Source organism: Botryllus schlosseri, chromosome 9 (assembly GCF_051294905.1).
Source record: "Botryllus schlosseri isolate E-star chromosome 9, Bs_hap1, whole genome shotgun sequence".
Lineage (NCBI taxonomy): Eukaryota > Metazoa > Chordata > Ascidiacea > Stolidobranchia > Styelidae > Botryllus > Botryllus schlosseri.
Window position 1 is genome coordinate 15480726 of NC_137244.1, and position 22307 is coordinate 15503032.

Genomic DNA, 22307 nt, shown 5'->3' on the forward strand with positions numbered 1-22307 from the left:
TGATTTCGAATTTCACGATAGTCGGGAGCGAAGTTGCATAGAAATCTGTTCAACTTCCCAGCTCTGGGCAAAATTGTATAAACTGAAAACACTAGCATAAATTGTTCTAAATCCTTACATTGTGTTTGTCAGGATTTCAATGTAATGATTCATTAATAATGAACAAACAAGGCATTTATATTATAGCCTTACCTAATCGGGCGGCAGAAGTATAACTGACAAAATGTCAAGCCTGCATTAACCAAAATGCAAACAATTTGAAAATTGATACCTATTAGCCGGGGTAACAACTCTTTACTACATTTATGGCAAAGCAAGTGTCCATGATTGAGACCACAGACCTGTACATATAACTATAGGCCCTATTTGACTATATTTATCAATTATCAGTAGGCCTATCATTTTATTACATGGTCTGTATGTGGGCTATACTATGAAACCTTAATCTAGCGGTTAGGAACAGATGGAACAACATCTACGCTGATACATAAGCACATCCCCTTCAACTTTTGATTAGTAATCTATACTTTAACGCAACCAATATCCGTAAGTAACAGGATGGCACACGGCAAGTAGAGTGCTGGCAATAAATAAACAATCAGCAAAATCAAGGTCAGCCAGATTTCGTTTGCTGACATAAAATAAATAATTCGACCGCACTTGTGAATGGAAATTGGATGATAACGAATACAATCGCAGACTACCCATCACCACTATTCACCAGTCTAGCAACCTCTTGCCTTTTCTAGGTATCGATTGCTACTGACAGTCTCTGTGGTCGCAGATTTTTACGAGTCACTGATTTTGGGATTGCGCAACACCTATGAATGTCAACTAAAGTTTTGCAATCGATGATATCGGGAAGAGAGCCACGTGCTATCCTACAACTGTTTATCAGACGAATAAATTAAATAATAATTAAAAGTATGGATAACTTTTCATTTGGTTCAAGCGGCTCTAGCAGTGGAGCTATAAACAAAGATTCGATAATGGATAGCATCCAGATGTTGAAACGACAAGCCGCAATGCAACATCAGGAATTACTGTTGCAAACAGTGAACGAAAAGTGCTTCAAAATGTGTGTTTCAAGCCCCGGAGCAAGTTTGGACAACTCGCAACAAAAGTGTTTGGTGAAATGTGTAGACCGTTATTTCGAAGCATGGAATGCGGTGTCACGAACAGTTACGGACAAGATTCGTGAGCAGGCAGCTATGGGACACTGACTTATTACTGTAGCTTGTGTTAGAACAATATGAACTACCATATGCTCACACAAATTTCAAAAAGTCACTCTCATAGTATTAAACTAAGAACCTCAGACTTCGAATATCTTGCTTTATTACATAAATTTGGGTTTTGAGAAGTCCAATTCAACTTTTGAAAAATGTAATGTCTATGTCTTCATTTAGGCCTAGCATTTCCACTGTTGAATTGTATTCAGTGTATTGTGATAGACCTAATAATCATAGTTGAGATCTCTTTGATAGATCATTATGAAATTTTGTAACCCTGATTTATCATCACATTATATGCATATAAGAATTCAATTGTCAAGCTTGTATTTCTACCTGATTACTTGGTTAATATTGCTTAACGTATACCAGTATACGAGCATACCACTGCAGCACATTCAGATAATGATATCAAGATGTATGTGTGATGATATTGGTGAGACCATATTCTGACAGTAAAGTAATAAATAGTATAAGTGAAGAGTGCCAGACACATGAAGGATGTCATTACCCATAGTTTAATTGCACTATGATAGTTGCATCTTTTGTCATTGGTTGGTATATTATATTGACATGATGTCGTCCAATTCGGAAAATACTCATTTGATTGATGTTTCAGGTATATTGTGTGACTGTGCCAATTGAAATATCTTTTTGATATTTAGCAACCCGAATTCATAATAAGTGTAATTACAAAATGGAAGATTGGTTGTATAACATCGAAAACATTATATCGTTATCTACAACCAGCAAGGAATTGAGTCAAGTGCTATCACCCTACCTTGCCAAGCAGATATGGAGTAACAACGATCGGAGAAAATTATTGGATGAACTTGCATCGGTTTTCCTATGTTTTCCCGATGATAAAAACGTAATCAGCGCAGCCCTCAACCTGGGACCGGTGATGAAAGACTTGCTACATAGATGCTATCTAAAGTGCGAACACGAAAGTGACGAAATCATCAGAAATTTGGGTATCCTTGTGGGACAGCTGATACGTTCTAATTTTCCAAATTTCCTGCAACTCATCGAGGTGGAATATTTCGTCGAACATTATTTTTCTGCGAGAAATGACGTTATGGATAGCTGCCCTAGTAAGAAGGCGAAAGTACTAACGAAAACAACGCTGAACGTTGCACTATCTAGTGTTGCGCATATTGTCAGAAATGCATCCGGGAATAATAACATTCGAAATTGGCCATGGAAAAAACTCTTCCATCAGATCTTCGAAGCAAGAGATTACCTGGATCGTAACGGCGTCATTGGTGTGATTGAAATTTTGACAATCGTCTTGCAGCTTCCGTGGAATATAATTAAGGATTTACGGTCGACTATGATGAATGAAAGCTCCGGCCTAGATTCTATAGCGTTTGAAAACTGCAGCCGGCAGTTCGAATGCCAGCGATCTATATGGGAGGACAGAATTACTGTATGCGACAAGGGTGCAGCATACACAAAAAGAGCCTTGACTCCGAAAGATTTCACCGATCGTGTTGTGGTTGCCGCTGGGGTGATGATGCATAGTCCGCAACAGCAACCAGTATCACGTCCTGAATCAACAGCCGGTATCGTTATCACGGACTCCGTTCGAAGATGTTTACATTCGCTGGCGATCGCGGCCGCCAACAGCCACCCGATGATCGTGACTGGATCTGCAGGTTGCGGTAAGACCACTCTTATTCGGCATTTTGCCAAAAATATTGTAAGAAAAAAGTTGATCGAAGTGCAATTAGGTGATGGGGTTGACAGTAAGGTGCTGTCAGGTGTTTACAAATGCACTGCCGTTTCCGGTGAATTCGAATGGCAGCCTGGCGTCCTCGCGCAAGCCATCAATAATGGCGATTGGATTTTGATGGAGGACATCGATAAGGCTCCATTGGACGTTATTTCTCTGTTGCTCCCTTTGCTGGAGAATAAATCGATGGGAAGTACAGGTCAATCAATCGCCAATAACAACGCTAACTGTCGATCCGAATTTCGAATCTTTATGACTTGTCGCACCTCCAATGATTGCAGTGCCTTGAATATGCGTATAGGAAAATTGAAACGTCATTCTAGATGCGTCGAACTGGACGAGTTGTCCGATAGCGATTTGAAATCAATCATCGAATCGAAGTATCCCAAATTGACGACTATATCTGAGAAAATCCTTGAAATCTATAACAACCTCGGAGACATGGAATTCGAATCGTCTAGTTTTGATGCGAAAAGTTGCAAGCGCGTATCTTCTGTACGTGACCTTCTCCGCTTTTGTAGTAGAATTCCGTCACGAATGACTAAGGACGGCTGTGAACTAGCCCAGGCTGTCGCTTTCGAAGCGGTGGATTGTCTGGTGGCGTCTGTGATATCGTACGATGAGAGATGCCAAAAGGTGGGGTCCATTTTCGGAATGTTGAACTTGGCCAGCAGCAACGCGGAGTACTATTGCCAATCGTATCAACCTCAGATCGTTTTTCATGATGAATGTGTAAATCTCGGTAGGGCGACTCTGCGAAAAAATGACAATGTGTCAATCAGGGTAGGAAATTCCACGCAGTTATTCGCGCTCACGAGAAGTTCATCCGTTTTACTGGAGAGAGTCGCAACCGCAGTTGAAATGAACGAACCTGTTTTGCTTGTCGGAGAAACCGGAGTGGGGAAAACTACTGGTGTGCAATATTTGGCAGATAAATTGGGGCGCGTGTTACATATCATCAACATATCCCAGCAATCATCGTCTTCCGATTTGCTCGGCGCTTTTAAACCAATTCAGCGAAAACATCTCATCGCCCCGGTACGGGATAAATTTGAGAAATTGTTCGTGCAGACGTTTTCGAAACAGCAAAACGATAAATTTTTGTCACACATTCAATCTTGTTATCTGAACAAGAGATACAACGATATGATCCGACTCATGGTTCATGGCAGTAACCAAGCGTTGAAGAAAAAGTCCGTAAACGAGCGGCTTAGCCAAGAGTGGCGGGAAATGGGAGATGTTATCGGAGATCTAAAAGTACAGATGAAAGCGCAGGAATCAGTCGCCTTCACATTTGTCGAAGGCACTTTGTCGCAAGCTTTGAGAAACGGCGACTGGTTACTTCTCGACGAAATCAACTTGGCGTCGCCGGAGACGCTCGATTGCCTGAGCAGCGTTCTCGAATCCGCCGAAGGCTCCGTTGCCCTTTTGGAAATAGGAGACACGAAACCGATCAGCCGACATCCTGATTTTCGTATCTTTGGCGCCATGAATCCGGCGACCGATGTCGGAAAGCGCAATCTGCCCAATAATATACGCAGTCGATTTTTGGAGATCTATGTGGCCGAACCTACCGACGATTCAGATCTTTTGACGATCATCGCGCAATATCTGAAAGGTAGAACGATTTCCGACAACTCGTTGGTGAACGGCGTCCTGAAGTTCTACCGACAAATATGCAAGCACAGCTTCGCGGAGTCGTCGCCGCAGAGTGTGTCGAAACCTGTGTATTCTTTGCGTTCTCTTTGCCGCGCACTACGCTACGTGTCGGACAATCCGAAAATGAATTTAATCCAGGCCTTGTTTGAAGGCCTCTGTCTGGCGTTTTTGACTGAAGTCGACCACACGAAACACGAAGTGATAACTAATCTCATAAAGAAGCACCTGGTTGGTGAAAGTAAGAAGATTTCTAATCGTCGCCTCCCGAAGCCTACTCAGAAGCATGTGACCGTGGAAGGGTATCATGTGGTGTGTGGCGGTGAAGAACCATATGAAGATAAAAAGTACATCATGACTCCACACATTCAGAAGAATTTGAAGGTACTGGCTCGAGCTGTGTCTTACGGGAAGTATCCGGTTTTGATACAGGGCGAAACGTCCACTGGAAAGACGAGTATGATCAATTACCTTGCGTCATTAACCGGCAATAAAGTTTTCAGAATTAACAATCACGAACACACGGATTTGCAAGAATATATCGGCAGTTACTCGTCGGGTGCCGACGGACAGTTTTATTTCCAGGAAGGTCCATTGGTGACGGCTATGCGCGAAGGCCATTGGATTATATTGGATGAACTGAATCTAGCTCCCACAGATATCTTGGAATCGCTCAATCGTGTTTTAGATGATAACCGCGAGCTTTTCATACCTGAAACTCAAGAACGTGTCCTGGCTCATCCGCGTTTCGCACTTTTTGCCACTCAGAACCCCCCTGGTGCGTACGGAGGAAGGAAAGTTCTGTCGCGCGCGTTGAAGAACAGATTTATCGAACTTCACTTTGGTCAAATCCCGTCGGACGAGATAAAAACGATTCTGCATTTGCGTTGCGACCTGCCGATGTCGAGGTGTAAAAAGTTGATCAGCGTCATGGAAGATTTGCAGGAAAGGCGCAGCACGAGCGGTATTTTCGCCGGGAAACTGAGCTACATCACGTTAAGGGACTTGTTTCGTTGGGCGGAAAGATACAGGCGGAGCAACTCGTCCACTGACGCTCACAGTACTTTTGATTGGGATGACCAGTTAGCCAACGACGGCTACATGTTGCTCGCAGGCAAAGTTCGCACCGCCAATGAGGAAGACGTCATCAAAGAATCGATCGAGAAGCACCTGAATCGAAAAATTGTCCCCGAGAAAATATTCGGACAAGAAGCTGTTGATAAAATCATCGGCGGACCGCTACCGAAAGGCTTCGAACACATCGTGTTCACTGCGCCGCTGAGAAAATTGATTGTCATGCTCCATCGTGCTCTCACGTTTGACGAACCTGTCTTGCTGGTCGGAGATACCGGATGCGGCAAGACTACGGCCTGTCAATTGCTAACTGCCGTAAATATCGAGCAGGGTTCCGCGTTGAACGTTATCAATTGTCATTCTCACAGCGATGCTTCTGATTTCTTGGGAGGATTGCGGCCAGTCAGACAGTCCGCTATGACGGATGGTGAAAATGAGAACGGTAAACTATTCGAATGGGTGGATGGGCCGCTAGTTTGCGCCATGCTCAACGGACACGGGATATTAGTCGATGAGATCTCGCTTGCGGAAGACTCGGTTCTTGAACGGTTGAATAGCGTTCTTGAACCCGCAAGAAAGCTTGTCATACCGGACCGGGTGGAAACTAACGATCAAGAATCGGACTTGACTATTCAAGCTTGCTCCGGTTTTCAATTCATGGCCACAATGAACCCAGGTGGCGATTTTGGCAAGAAGGAACTCTCTCCCGCGCTAAGGAACAGGTTGACAGAAATTTGGTGCACCGCCGTTAACGAAAATCTGAACGAAGTTACTGACATCGCGAAGCATAATCTCCAAGTACCTGCTCATTTATTGTCACCGTTTGCTGAAATTATCGTGGGATTCGTAAAGTGGTTCACTCGCACCACATTTGGAAGTAAAGTGCCGAGGTCGATTCGCGACATCATGAAATGGATACAGTTTTGCAATGGCTGTTGTCGAGGCGGTATGGATCCTGTGTTGGGAATAATGCACGGTGCTCTTTTGGTGTTTGTGGACGGGATCGGTTCCGGCATCTCCGACGTCATCGCCAGTCAAAGCAAGGAGGCGAGAGTGGCTTGCATTGCTTTTATTCTCAAGTCTCTCAAAGATCACGAGCTTGATAGCGAAACTGTGTCTAACGCTGAGAAGTTTTTCCTTGATGTCTCCAAAGACAGTCCTAAGCATGAAGTGTCAGTACGAGACGGACAATTTGTGATCGGGCCATTCGGAATTGCAATCGGTCAAGAAGACTTGATATCTAATTATCATTATTCCTTCAACGCGCCCTCAACATCGATGAATTTATTTCGTCTCATGCGGGCTTTGCAATCGTCTAATCCTGTGCTGTTAGAAGGTTCGCCTGGCATTGGCAAGACAAGCTTGGTGGTTGCCTTGGCCAGAGCTACTGGGAACGGCATTGTGAGGATCAATCTTTCCGAGCAGACAGATATTTCGGATTTGCTCGGTGCGGACCTGCCTGTTGAAGACGGTGCTGGCGGGCAATTTAGCTGGAGGGATGGTCCATTGTTGACCGCGCTGAAAAACGGTGATTGGGTGGTGTTTGACGAATTGAATTTGGCATCACAATCTGTTTTGGAAGGTCTGAACAGTGTTTTTGATCATCGAAATGAAATCTTTGTGCCGGAACTCGGCGTTACGTTCCATGTAAAATGTGACAAGACGCGGATATTCGCGTGTCAAAATCCTTACTACCAAGGAGGTGGACGCAAAGGCCTACCCAAAAGCTTCCTGAACAGATTCAATCAAGTTTACATGGAGCCTCTTTCGGAAACGGACATGGTTATGATACTGCGCTCTCAATTTGAGTCCATTCCGGTGAAGACTCTCACTCAGATGGTGCTGTTCAACGAAAAGGTTAAATCGCAAGTGATTGAGAAGCACTTGTGGGGTCACGCGGGTTCGCCGTGGGAGTTCAATCTTCGAGATCTGACGAGATGGTGTCATCTGGTGGCTTCGTATTCAGAATGCGGTTTTCTCCCGGAATTGCACATGTACTTGATTTATTGCGAACGACTCCAAAAGTACGATGATAGACGGAAGATGTTTGACCTGTTCTGTGAAGCATTCGATATTTGCCCTTACATGCCTACCAGCACATTTCACATGTCAACAAAGTCAGTTATGGTCGGGAATGCCATGATGCAACGTCAGACTGTTTACCCTGAGCCCAGCAGTGATACGTTGCTTCTACCGAGCATGCTTCATTCCATGGAGTCTGTGATGACAATTCTACAGCACGGTTGGATGGCTATCTTGACCGGGGCTTCCGGCCGTGGTAAAACAATACTTATGAAAACACTGGCTGCTTTGACTGGAAATGAATTGAGAGTGTTTGCTGTTAATAGCTGCATGGATGCGACTGAATTGCTTGGCGGATTTGAACAGCTGGACTTTTTGAGGCATCTCAAATCAATTCCTGATGGTTTAACGCACGAGATACAACACTATTGCGGAACTACAGCTAAGCTTCTGTGTGACGGTCATGTGAATTGGACTATTGAGCTGCTCGGGAGCATTGAGGATATCAACGAGCTGAAATCGAAAGTGTCTCAGTGTTCTGATGTTGGTTCCGCCTTGAATTGTGGCAGAAAGTTTGAATCTCTACTGAAAAATATGTTAACCAAGTGTTCGACTGGTATGTTGCCGAATACGTTGATCCAAACAATTGAAAAGTACGAGGTTAAATTGAGAAGTGTGCTGCAAAAAATAGAGAGAAGTCGTGGCAAATTCGAATGGGTGGACAGTGAACTTGTGGAAGCATTGAAAGCCGGGGATTGGCTGTTGATCGAGGGTGCTAATTTGTGCAACCCATCGGTGTTGGACAGGCTCAACGCTTTGCTTGAACCTGGTGGCACACTGACTGTTACAGAACGGGGCGTTATCGATGGATCGTTCGTGGAAATTGTTCCTCACCCGTCCTTCAGAATTATTCTATCACTCGATACGTCGGAGGGAAACTTGTCTCGTGCGATGAGAAATCGCGGCGTAGAAGTTCACTTGCTGTCTCCAGAACACTGTGACGGAACCGACAACATAATGCATCACGGAACGCTCTCTTGGGCCGAAGTCGAAAAACTGCTACAATGCCGTCTAAGCTATTGCCCGGTAAATGTTGGCAATAAGATATGCCGCTTTTTAACGCAACTCTTCCGTTCTGGCAGAATGAAAAGCTCGAACGCCCAGTCTTTGATGCTTGATTGCTTGCGATGTGCGCAGGAGATATCTGAAGCGGTGGCGGTGGGTGATGATATAATCGAGTCCGTGGTTACCGTGTGTTCGAGATATTCAGATGAAGAAATAGTCTGTGATTTGATGCAAGATTTCGACAACATCTCCGAAATGCAATTGATGGAATGCAATGTGCCGTCGGTCAGACTGAATAATATTATATACGACACGAATACCGCAATGATATTTCATCAAGGCCAATTTTTCGGTCACATATCCGGCCCCTCAAATGCCGATTTGCAATATGAAGCTGTGTGTTACTTCCTCCGATTAGCATCTGTCGTTGATTGGGAGACTCGAATAAAGTACTTGAAAAATTTTGTGATCAACGATTCTTCGATGTTGGATATTTTCGAGAAGGGTGTCAAAACTGTTCTGACGTGCACGCAATTTGAAAAAATGCTCGCTACCAATGGCGAGATTACTAATCTGGCATGGGATCTTGCTTTACAGAAACAAATGATTGACTCTTCGAAAGTCTGCATATCAGATTCTGTACTTGGTCACGTACATGCTTGCACGCTACTATTCCTAACAAAATTACAGCATCTTCAACTTGAGAAAAAGTTATTGGGCAAAGCCAATTCACCAAGTCATCAAAAGTTGGCGGGCAAGAGAAAATCGAAACGGAGGAGGGTTGCTGAAAGAACTGACGCGAAGTCCTATGGACCTTTAGTTGCATCCTATCTCTACCACAATGGCGCTGTCAAGTCGCAAAATCTTCAGGACCCGAGTTTTACGTATCTGTTTCCACTTTACAAAGAGATCTTTTCGTTCATTTATGATTGCATAGATGCCATCGATACCCTTTGCCCGACGCTACTAGTTCTGACCTTGGAGAGAATGTTGGAACTATGTTACTTGTGGCATGGACTGTTGGAAGCTAATGAATCAATTGGCGATCGAGTAATGATGTCAGTCAGGAAGATGGAGAAGTCTGTCCAGTGCATTTCTAAAAATTTGGTTTCAAGACCGGACATGCTTGGAAACTCTCATCAAAAGATGGAAAAAGTGTTTCGTATATTAAATCAATCGTATTCTGTAGATTGGTCCACGTTAAGCATACAGAATGAGTTGAGGTTGTTGCATGGACGATTCACACTTGGCGCCACTCCGTACAAGAGCAAGGAACAACACGGTTTCTCGGTAAGGCTTGGAGATCTTCTGCAAAAAATCGCCATCACATGTCAGAACAATCCGGGTTTACTTCTGAAAACACAAACGAGGGTTGCTGTCCATGAAATATGTCGTTTATTCGCTTTGGGAGAAGGTGATGTCCCTTGTACAGGCACAGTGGACGGACTGGAAAATTCTTTCAACATGTCGGTTGATGCTATGAGTGCCATCAATAGGGAAGCTGATAATCCAAGGGACAGCGACTCCTTGGGCGTGATCGCTCTTGACTTCAAGTGTCAAAAAAGGGAATTTGTGTCCAAAATGATCAAGCACTCACTTTTGAAGTCTATCTTAGAACTGTTAATATTCTGTAAGAAGGACGAAATCAGCAATTGGATCTCAGTGCTTGGCGAAGAGTTTATGCCGGAAATCTCATCACAGAGTATAATGAATGCTTGTTTACTGCAACAGCTCTCTATGCTCCGTGCTGCATACGACCAAACAACCCAGAATGATGCCACATATATCACCAATCACGTCATGTCTGTTGCCCTTGTGCTTTTACAAGAAAGTAACTTATCTGAGATATATTGTCATAGCACCGATAGCCGAGCAGTTTCTGTGTTGATCAAGCCATCCCGTAGCAGCGCATGCTTCAAAGTGATGCATTCCAAACCCGGAGTGATGAAACCGGCAAAAAATACCGCTCCGCTTGAGAATATATCTGCCGGTGCTCTCAAAATTTGGACTGAAATTTGTTTGCCCTTGTGCGATTACGATACAAAGATTGATTTGCTGAAGGCGATGAAATTGAACTTATGGACAGATTCATTCCAAGCATTTGGTTCTTCTGGTTTGAATTGTGACAAAAACATCCTTTACTACTGCTGCATGTATTTGAATTATTTAACTGGAACATTGACCCTCTTCGATTCCATCCCAGCGCTGTCTCGTGCGTTATTTGATAAAGAGCTCCATGATATACTCCAGTTACTCGACAATACGATTATGCACTTGCGAACAACCTTGTTCTTCCAACCCGAACTCTTGGACTCGTTGGCCTGCGTGTGCAAGAAGTTGATCCATCCTGATATCTCGAAAACTCCGGAATCCTTATGGCTTACCGAGATCCAGATGTCTCTGAAGAACGCCTTGCGTTGTGTGCTGACTCTTGGGACGAAGCTGCAGTCGATCAATCGTTCCGAATGTGACGTCAAGCAAAAGCAATCCCAAATTGCATGTTTGTTGTGTCTGGGCTTCTCATGGGTGTGGACTAGCTCGCTAAACTATCAATTGGTATCTCCATGGAATGAGATTGATCCTGTACAGTTTCATGACTTCAAATGTGAAAATCTTGAGCGTAGTATGAAAGTACATGAAAACAAGCTCGATGCGTATGCAATTTATGTTTCGTCATTGACAGGCCATAAATTGACTAAAGATGTGGACGAACTAGCTGGCAGAATGTATATCCATCGAATGGTGCCGGCTCACTGTCAACGAATGCATGAGATTCAAAGCGAGTTGACGTTGCTCCAAGAAGCTAATGCGTATAGGCCAGGCGGTGACACTTTTAAACTGCTTGCAGCAACTTGCAAGCAGACGTTTTCAAATTTTTTATCTTGCTCCGGTGCTGCCAAGATGTTGGACAATGTACAATTGATTATCCAGCAGCTAGATGAAGAACAGTGTGACATTGATAATGGAAAATTGGATATTGCACTCAACAAAGTTTGTGGTGTGCAATCCAGCATTTGTGCATTTGTAAAAACTTTGTCGAAATTTGCAGCGTTTCCAGACTTTTGCGCTCCTCTCCGTGAGTCTGCGAATCATTTCATGGCGGCGTGTGGGCTGATAGAAAATGCTCTCAAGCCTTGCTTCACTTTAGCTCTGGAAAATGCACAAGGCATCACGTTGGAAAGCTTTTTCAAATCACTAATGAGCATTGAAGACCATCGTAATGCAATTCCAAACCTGAAATCGATGAGTGAAAATATTGGCAAACTACTGGTTAGCGATGATTCCGGCTTCCAAAATAACGCGACTCAGAAACTGGCTGAAAGTCTGTTGACTGCGCTGCTGTTACGGTTGCGGAATAATGTGCTGTTTGAAGGCGTGTCGTCGCCATGCGTGCAAGACTTGAAGAAGTTGATGGACTATGTTGTGGCGGAACTCGATATCCAGCAAAAGAGAGAAACCGAGAAGGCTGAAGAGAAGGCGAGTTTGTACAAAACAAAACACCACTTGCAAGATCTAAGCGAGGAACAGGCGGAGAGTGATCAATTTTGTGCCATCTTTGGGTATAATCCTGATAAGGGAAGTTCTGACAACACCTCCGCAGATAACCTAGAGTCTGAAAATGAAGTTCAATTACCGGATACTGGTTCTGACTCCAAGTACAGTGATGAGCTCGGAAAAATTCTTGTGGAAGTGCACAAGGACATCACTCGTCTCGCGAGGAAGACACTGAACAGTGAAGGTTCGAAATCCATACATCTCGAAAGAGATATCACGCTGCCTTGTATGTATGCGTCCAACAAAATGCACTCATTGTTCGAATCTCAATATGACCGCATGTTGAATATTGGGGTTGACGATAGTCTTTTGAATGCAAACTTGGCTTCCATTCATCAGTGCGTTAAGACTTTTGAAGGAGACTTTGGCAACCTCCAGGATTCGTGTAACATCTACCGAGATCCTTTGATCAGCGAAGCCAAGTGCTGTTTGCCGATACTTGAAAGACTCGTGACTCATATCAGAGCGTCTCTTTTGAGTCAATGGCCTGATCATCCAGTTTTGGAGAAAATCGTCGAAGTTTGCGAGAGAATCAAAAGATTTTCGGTGTCTTCACCTCTCATCATGTTTGTGTCCGGGGTGGAACTTCTGTACGGATCGATGCAAGAATGGGAGAAGAACGCCTGCAGCAGCGTGTCTTTGCAAGAATTCATGAGCGAGGTCGCTAATGTAATATTCAAATGGCGCAAAATGGAATTGTCCAACTGGAGCTGTCTCATTGAGGAGGAATACAAAAAGCTAAGTTCGGTGAAACCATCCTTGTACCGCGCGCTGTATCAGTTGATAGACAGCGAATTTGATGAATCAAACACAAAAGATCTTGTCACCCAGCTCGAAAGCTTCATGGAGTCTTCAACGTTGCCCCAGTTTTGTCACCGGCTCGATGTGCTCTCCGCGTTCATAGGTCACGCCTCTATTTTCAGCAGTTGTGGAAAGGCGGTGTCCGCTTGCTTGGAAAATGTGCATTCCTACTACTCCCAATTTAAAGACTCTGTCACTGAACGCTTGGAGGTTCTCAGGAAGCCGATCGAAAAAGAGTTGAGGGATTTTGTGGCGATCACAAAATGGAATGACAGGACTTTTTTCGCTATGCAGAGCAGTGTGGAAAAAGCTCACAGACACCTGTTCAATTATGTGAAAAAGTTTTCATCGGCTATGCAAGAAAAAGTACAAGTTAATGTTCTGGTGCAGGGGACAAAGTCGACTTGCTTTTCAGTTTCGCCTGATACTGCAACGACTGAAAAGGAGGTTAGGCATACACTAGACTCGACTGCATTGAAAGATGCATGTGCTTTGCTGACTGAGCAGTCACTGAAAACGGAAGATTTCCCGACTCTTTCCCGGCTTGAAAAACTTTCGTGTAAATTGGGAAAAATTTGTGCTTACGATCATGGAAAAATATTTGATTCGTGCATTGATCCTGTTGAAGACTCGATTGCTGAAATCATCGATACGGCACAGCAACTGCGTGATGCCAAACCCAAGGTCAGCGCCGATAAGAATGACGAAGCGTTGAAGGCAAAACGCATTTCGGAAGCAAAGAATATCAAGCTGAGGAAACAGAAAGCTTTGACCGATCTTTTCAAATATCTCTCGGAAATCGGTCTCTCTTACAAGAAAGGGCTGATGGCAAGTAAACAGCTGTCTGCGGAGGCGTTGCTCATGACGGAACGACCTGAATCTGCTTATGCAGTTGAAACTTCTGTGTTGCCTGGTGGTGTTCAAGTCAATCAAATCCCTGGCAGAGCGCATGGTCGCGATTATTTTTCCGAAATAATCTTAAAGTGGAGTTGCTTGAGCCTTGCTGCGGGCGTGCCTCATAAAGACATGTCAAAATCGGCGTTGGATCGTTGCGTGGGATTTATAGGCGATTTGATGAAGTCGTCCATTTCGCAGAGAGAACTTTTGTGTACGACAGTTCAATCTGCAAGCAACATAGACCGATCTCTGGCCGCGTTGAGTAAATTGAGTCGAAGCAATTTCCAGAAAGATGTGCAAATTGCGTCTAGTTATTTTAAGGATTCTGCAGAAATCGTGAATATGTCGTGCTCATTGCTTGAAGAAATTCGTGTGTGGCTAGACTGTTGCCCTTCGTACAATCAGAATGCAAGCTTTTTCAATGAAAGTACCGCTAATGATGGAGATCTCAAAACAAAGAATATGAGATACGGAGGAGCGGTGTGGTCGAACATATCGGACCATTTGAGCAAATTATCAATGGAAGCGTTTCACTTAAAAAATCTTTTGGACAATCTCGCTCGATCGCACAGCGAAATCTCTGTCTACACGGAAGCGGAGTTGGTAGAAATCAATAATTTACTAACGTCTTTTCAAAATGAACTTGAAAAGTTTGTGACCATCTCAAGACGAGAGATTCAAGATTCATCGACCCTGATGAAAACAGTGCCAACAGTGATATGCCGGTGCACAGGTCTACTTGAGACCATGGAAAGCAACTCCCGGAAGTATCAGTGTATTTTCGAAAACGATGACTTCAGCGCGAGCCGCGATCCCAGTTATGAAGTTGAATTGCTGCACATGACAGAGTCCGTGGTCTCCAAACTCCTTGTTTCTGTTCAAGAATTCAAAAAGGCGCAAATTACTTTGGACGATACAGACCGTCTGAAGGCGACGTACGATTTGATGGACGTTCAAATCCGTAAATTATCCCCAGCAACTATTTGCACGGCGGTGTTTTCTCTGACCGAAATGATTGCGCAAAATCTGTGTCGTACGTCAGGGGAGTTTACGCGACGAGTCGCTGCAACGGTCTTGGCTCTCGTGAGAGAATATCAGATGTTGCTACGCATGCTAGAGGCCGCATTAAGTAAAGTCAATCGCACTACGATGAAGTTATGTTACGTTACCGGCGGGATATTCCTTCAACTCTGCAAGAACGGTTACTGCACGCCAGAGGACGTAAAGGAAGAAGTCGATGATGGCGAGGGCGCAGAGTTGGAAGACGCCGAAGGTGGCGGCGTCGGGGAAGGCGAAGGCACCAACGACGTCTCCGATCAGATCGAAGATCAGGAGATGCTGGAAGATAAACCGGGAGAGGAAGGCGACGATGATAACGGCGACAAAAACATTGAAGCAAGTGAGAACGCGGTAGAGATGGACCGGGATTTCGAAGGCAAGTTCGACGAAAACGAAGCCGACCAAAAGAACGAAGACGAATCCGGAGACGAAGAAGAGGAACCGGATTTGGAAAAGCAAATGGGAGATCTCGGCGACATGGAAAACAGGGACACACTGGACGAAAAATTCTGGGGTTCGGACGAGGAATCGGATGGAGACGATGAAGAGGAACAGGGTAAAAGTGAGGACGGTCCGGGTGAAGAGGAAAAGAAAAACGAATTAGCTGCTAAAGATGATGCAGCGGAGGATGAAGATAAACCTAACGATCGCGATCAGCCGCAAGATGATGATGATGACAACGACAAACCGAACGACGAATCCGAGTACAACCCTGCAGAAAACGACCCGTACGCTGAAAATGACAACAATTCCAAGAGCAAGGAGGAAGAACTCATGGATCTGCCAGACGATCTCGACGTAGACGAAGAGCAAGTGGAGGACGAGACGAGAGAAATGGAAGAAGCGTCTGCACCAGCTGATGAGGATGATCAAGAGGAAGAGGTGACTGAAGGAAACATGGATGTCCAGGAACATGCGGATGATGAACAAGATGATGAAAATGAAGAAAACGAAGATAATGTCGACATGGACACGCAAGAACCTCTCCCGGCAGAAGAGACGTCGAACAAAGACGAAGACAATACGGTTACCGACGTTCAGTCGAAAGACCAGAATCAGCATGACAACACGCGAGACAACAGCAGCAGTTTGGAGCAAAACGAAAACGACGCGCCGCCTCCCGAAGACAATGATGACGCCGGAAATGAGGGGCAAGCGCCTGCGAATGGTTTTGACGATACAGCTGCTCAGTATTCCAGGGTTGAAAAGGAGGATAAGAATCGAGACAATAATTTGCCCGCGAAAAAACAGAATTCTCATCAGGCCGATCGTCAAGATCCGAATGAAACAAAGGATTCGAGTGTTGACGAACGGTTGAATATCGTCGATCCTATGAATCGAGGGCATGAAGACAACGATTTCGCGGATGAAAAAGAGCCTCTCGAAGCCGACGCTTACCAGCACGTTGATTCGCCGGCAGACAAACATGACAGGAGGGTGTTTGATTCGGCTGATCAAGAAATGGATCAAATGGACGCCGATACAGCCATTGAAAAGCCAGTCGATGATATAAAGTTGGAAGAAACGATGGATGTGGATGAATCTGATCAAAACGAGGAGAAAATTGAACGCGACGAGTGTCAGAATCAAAATCTCGACCTCTCGCAATCGGAAATTCACGTGAATATGTCAGACTCTATCCTGTTCAAGAAGTACACGAAACATTCGGAAGAGGAGGTGGCCAGGCTCAGGAAGAAACTGGAAGATCGTTTGCAAACGTGGAGAAACGACATGCACTCGGTTAGCATGAGGGACGCCGAAATCGCGTGGGACAAGTACTGTCAACTGACGAGGCCGTTGTCGATCGAGCTGTGCGAGCAATTGCGACTCGTGCTGGAACCGACGCAGGCTTCGCAGTTAAAAGGGGATTATAGGACTGGGAAACGGCTGAACATTCGTAAAATGATTCCGTACATAGCTTCGGGGTATCGGAAAGACAAGATCTGGTTGAGACGGACAAAGCCGAGCAAGAGGACCTATCAAGTCATGTTGGCTGTCGACGATTCGTCCAGCATGGTCGATAATCACACGAAGCAGCTTGCGTTTGAGTCGGTGGCTGTGATATCCGGCGCGATGTCATCGTTGGAAGTCGGGGAGTTTGCAATATGCAGTTTCGGAGAAGACGTACAGTTGCTACAAAACTTTGGAGAGACGTTTACTGCCAAAAGCGGTGCTTCTTTTCTTAAAAGATGCACCTTTTCGCAAAAAAAGACCAAAATCGCTCGTTTTTTGGACTACAGCACCGCGCTATTTCGTTCGGCTTCCAGACACAATCCTAGCTCGAGCAATGACGTTTCTCAGTTGTTGTTGATTATATCCGACGGACGCGGGTTGTACTTGGAAGGTCGCAAACGTGTGTTGGAATCGGTAAATGCCATACATAATGCGGGTGTATTTGTTGCTTTTGTCATTCTCGATCAGCCTAATGACGGCGAGGGATCCATATCGGATATTAAAGTCCCGGTCTTTGGTAAACCCGGGGAGATGCCTGAAATACGTTCTTACATGAAGGATTTTCCGTTTCCCTTTTACGCCATATTGAGAAACATTAATGTGCTTCCTCAAACACTTGGGGAAGCATTGCGGCAATGGTTCATTCTGGTGTCAGGCTCCGATTAACTGCCATTATATGCTTTGTTTGCTGCTTTGAATTTGTTCGAACGGTATTCCCTTTTCCTATCGACCACTCGATATTGTTTTGAAATGGAACATGATGTTTGTCTTTTTAAAGTAAATTGTCTGCCTATGTGTATTCATTTTGTCAGATATAGTACAGCCTATATTTCTCCAGTCAGAAGTAGTGAAAAGATGTCGTTCACGATACTCAAGTACATACAGAAGTTTCTACCAAGCACTAATCCCAATTTCAAAGAAACGGCGTAGCCCAGGGGTGGGCAAACTTTTGAGCTCGCGGGCCGCATTCAACATCTGAATCCATTCGCGGGCCGCACTATATAAAATTGGGATTATAAACCAAAACGCGATATTGGTATTTGATTATATAGTGAGGACATGGAGATAATATATATGCTTATTTAAAACAATCAACATTGCTTTGATGATATCGTACACTCGTCAGAAACAGTGGCGAGATTTCATAGGCTGGTCGGCCTCAATAACCAATTTGTCAAAACTATAGCGATGAAAGTCGGTTGTCCCGATTCTTAGAACAGGATTGAAATTTAAATCTCCCATTAGCGATCTGTTCATAGATTTACTAATTCCACTTTTGGTTCAGCTCCAGAACACACAATGCTGACAGCATCATAACCATGTTAGCTTCAAACACGCTTCTATACTGTGTGTAGATAAAATATAAATACCCTGATTCTACGCATACAGAGAACGAATCTACCTAAGACACGCGCGAATCGTTTTTCATAAGCACATCACTGAAATAACTAAAACTGGAGTGGCCAATCTGAAATCACACTCGTGATCCGAATTATGTCAATCTCGTTTAGGATTTCTGTGATATTTAGCAGATGAAACCTTTCAAACTGCCTGGGCCTTGAGATCAGGCTGTCGCGACCGAAATTAAACATAAAAAAGAATATAGGAAGTATTTACCCTAGAACAGTGGTTCTCAAACTTTTTAAGACACGTCCCCTCCCCATGATAGCAAAAGATCCCCATCCCCCCCCCCCCCCCTTATCGTCATATCACAAAACGTAACCAGGATGCTATAGCAAACCTAACTGATAGTTTGATGGCATGGAAGGTTACGACTGTGGATGAAAATTGACTAAATACTGAATTGATGAAATTCGGACTAAATACTTGGAAATATTTATGAATGGGATGTAAATATTTTCAGTTGAGCTCAGCTTCGGGCCCTCCTTCAAATGCTTTCACGCCCCCAAGTGGGGTGCGCCCCCAGTTTGAGAACCACTGCCTTAGAATTATCATGGTGAAATATGCTAAGAAAGTTTAATCAAGTCCCTGCATTACTTCGATATTTAGTACGCATTTTATCAATATTTTTGATAAGTTTCTTTAGACTCTCGCGGGCCGCACAGAACGGTGTGGCGGGCCGCATGCGGCCCGCGGGCCGTAGTTTGCCCACCCCTGGCGTAGCCACACCTAGTAATCAGTGTTGGGAACGAGTCACAAGTCATTTCGAGTCATTGCGCATTTTGACTCCAGTCAAGTCAATCGATTTTCGAAGGTGACTCAAGTCAAGTCACTCGATTTTTGGAGGTGACTCGAGTCAATTCAAGTCCAGTTGTCTTTTCAAAGCATGAGGCATCATTACGTCATTTCATTTTGCTAGCTGTCTGAAATACAGATTGAGTGCTCATTAGGGTTGTTCAAAAAAAACTTTTTTTTCCAAATCTCACTCGCCTACTGACTAAATCGTCAGGTTGTCCAAGAAAACGATGCACACCAAATTTGACTCAATTCTAACCAGTCACGGCCGTGCAATCTTGAATTGAAATTTTTAATTTATTAAAAAAAAAATCTCTAATTTTTCTGTCAACCCCATGAAATTGTTGAGCTGTCTTCAAAGACGATGCAAAACAAATTTGAGTCAATTCCGACCAGTAGAAGCGGAGTTATTCGCGTTTTTCGTTGATATTTCTCGGATTATCCTTGAGCCGGGGATTATCAACGAAAAACTCAAATAGCTCCGCTTCTACTAGTCGGAATTGACTAAAATTTGTTTTGCATCGTCTTTGAAGACAGCTCAACAATTTCATGGGGTTGACAGAAAAATTTGAGAAATTTTTTTTTTTAATTTTTTTAATAAATTAAAAATTTCAATTCAAGATTGCACGGCCATGACTGGTTGGAATTGAGTCAAATTTGGTGTGCATCGTTTTCTTGGACAACCTGACGATTTAGTCAGTAGGCGAGTGAGATTTGGAAAAAAAAGTTTTTTTTGAACAACCCTAGTGCTCATTGATTCTGAACCGATGAACGAATATAGAGTTAACATATGTAAGTAATCATATAGCCTCAGTTCATAGTTACCGGCCAAAATAGACAATAGAGAAACGGATTGATAAGATGCAATACATTATCCATTTACATATTCATATGATATACTTCGAGCCTATAGCCAATGGTCGAGGGGTAGGCCTACGTTCGAATTCAACCACATTCGATTCAATTTCAATAAATCAAAGAGGTTTGGTTAAGGTACGAACAGACAGAAATATATATTTTGCTGTTGAATTACTGTACTAGTAGTTTACGACAACGTAAGATTCGATCACTTCGTCTGTGGTCAATTTATTTGTGAGAGAACAATGGAGGTTAAGTAAAACGCACGATCATAGCAATAATAGTAATATCGATAATCGCTAGAGTCATTGAGTGATTGGTCGCGCTCACGGGTTACACCAGCGGTCCGGGAACAATCCGAACAAATGCAAGATACAGTGATTTTTATCGACACCGATTACTTGATGACTTGAAATTGACTCGTGAATTTTGCTCCGAGTCACGAGTCAATCCACATTTCTGATACACCAAGTCAAGTCATTTTTGCAAAGTGACTCCAGTCAAGTCAATTCATACGAAAAGGTGACTCGAGTCATCCCAACACTGCTATATAGTAATACGAAACGAAAGGATTTGAAAAGGTTGGGGCGATGTGTCGTAGGCAGTTGCCAGTTAATCAAGGCTCACAGAATTGCGAGATCATTTTGGATGCAAAACAGAATGACTGTAGTCCCCCAAAATAGGTGCAAGCATATTAATATATCAGTGAAACAAGAATTCTTGTATATATGGACTAATTCAGGCTAGTGATAAACTATCGAATGTCACATTCAATAGATAAACAGTAACAAAATAACTTTTCTTTAAAGTAACACCATGGAAAACTGAATGGGATAGAACGGTAACTGCGTGGCCTGTCAATCATTTCCGGTCGGGTAACAGTGACCTCACGAGTTGAGCAAATTTGCGCCAGTCACAAAACCTTAGCATTGAGAAAGTGTCTGTTTTCTGTTAGTGATCTTTCGGGGCATTTGACCTTATAGTAGGTGTTTTGCAGATATGTATTAGTGATTAATTACAACTATCGAATATTGGAAATGCCTGCAAACAGTTGTGCCTTCCCTGGTTGTAATACTAGTCGGTAAAATAGTAATTCAGTACTGTCATGGGATCTGTCTTATTATTATCATTAATATTTTAATGAATACTCATTTATACAGTATATCTATTGAAATTATGGCCTCGAAAGTCAGTGATGTTGTTGAGGAATGGTACGATATTCCTCCGGAAATTGTCCATGAACTGCTCTTCAACGACTTTGACGAAAGCAAGGACACCATGTATGTTCCAAATATCATACAGCAACCTGTTGATCTTGCACCGCTGCTGCGCTCATTGGATTTCAAGGACCCGCCAGTACTCTCTGAAAAAGGTATTGAACTAGCTACGGGTTGGATTATCAGTATGAACTCCAACGGAAATCCTGATGATCTTGTGATGAGTTACAGTAAGGTTTGCGGTGATCCAATATCATTCACAAAATCAAAGGACAGGCTTCTCTCTGCCAAATTTTTACTTGAGCTCATGGAAAGAATTATTGATAATGGAATAAAGGCACCGCAGCCTGAGTCATTAGTGTCTGCCAGTATTTCTGAAAGGAAGAGTGATATTTTGGAATACATGGCTGGTTTTACTTTGAGAAAGGCGATTCGAAAATTCAATGACCAGTTGGACCAATCTTTGCTTGAATATATTACAAATAACACTGGTAAGCCCTTTGGCAAGTTGATCCCCCTAATGGAGCGGAAGGCTGGGGCACTTATTTATCCAAGCTCAGAGCTGCTCTTTCTTCTTAGGAGAGTCTACAGGGAGTTTACAAGGGAATGCAGCAAATCCCCAAAGTTAATGAACTTTTCAATTTTGCAGGACAGAGTTATCGAAAGTTCGTACGTCTTCAACTTCAGAAGCAGCATCAACAGAGCGACATGTTCTGATGTCCATTCCAAACTAGTTATAGATTATATCATTGGCTTATTTCTCAGAGTGTTGGGTAACTCCTTCACGAAAAAGCTAGTTAGTAAACTTAGAAAAGGAAGAGAATCGAATAAAGGAAGCCAGGGTACTCGTGGTGATTTGAAGGGAAAACCAATCTTGAGTAAAGAATGATGAATTGTTTTGTTTGCAATTTCATAGTTATTAGCGATCGGTGCTGCCTTTCCTGTTCGTTCTTCGCGAGATCCACCCTGTAAATGACAAAGAGTGCT

The 22307-nt window shown here is 43.6% G+C and overlaps 1 protein-coding gene across 1 annotated transcript; it reads left to right on the plus strand.

Annotated features, from left to right (window-relative positions):
- The first annotated feature begins 914 nt into the window (after positions 1-914).
- LOC145446215 (midasin-like) lies at positions 915-17831 on the plus strand. The gene has a single exon (XM_080324449.1). It carries the CDS (start codon positions 1930-1932, stop codon positions 17713-17715), a length of 15786 nt encoding a protein of 5261 aa, XP_080180575.1. The 5' UTR covers positions 915-1929; the 3' UTR covers positions 17716-17831.
- Positions 17832-22307: the final 4476 nt, after the last annotated feature.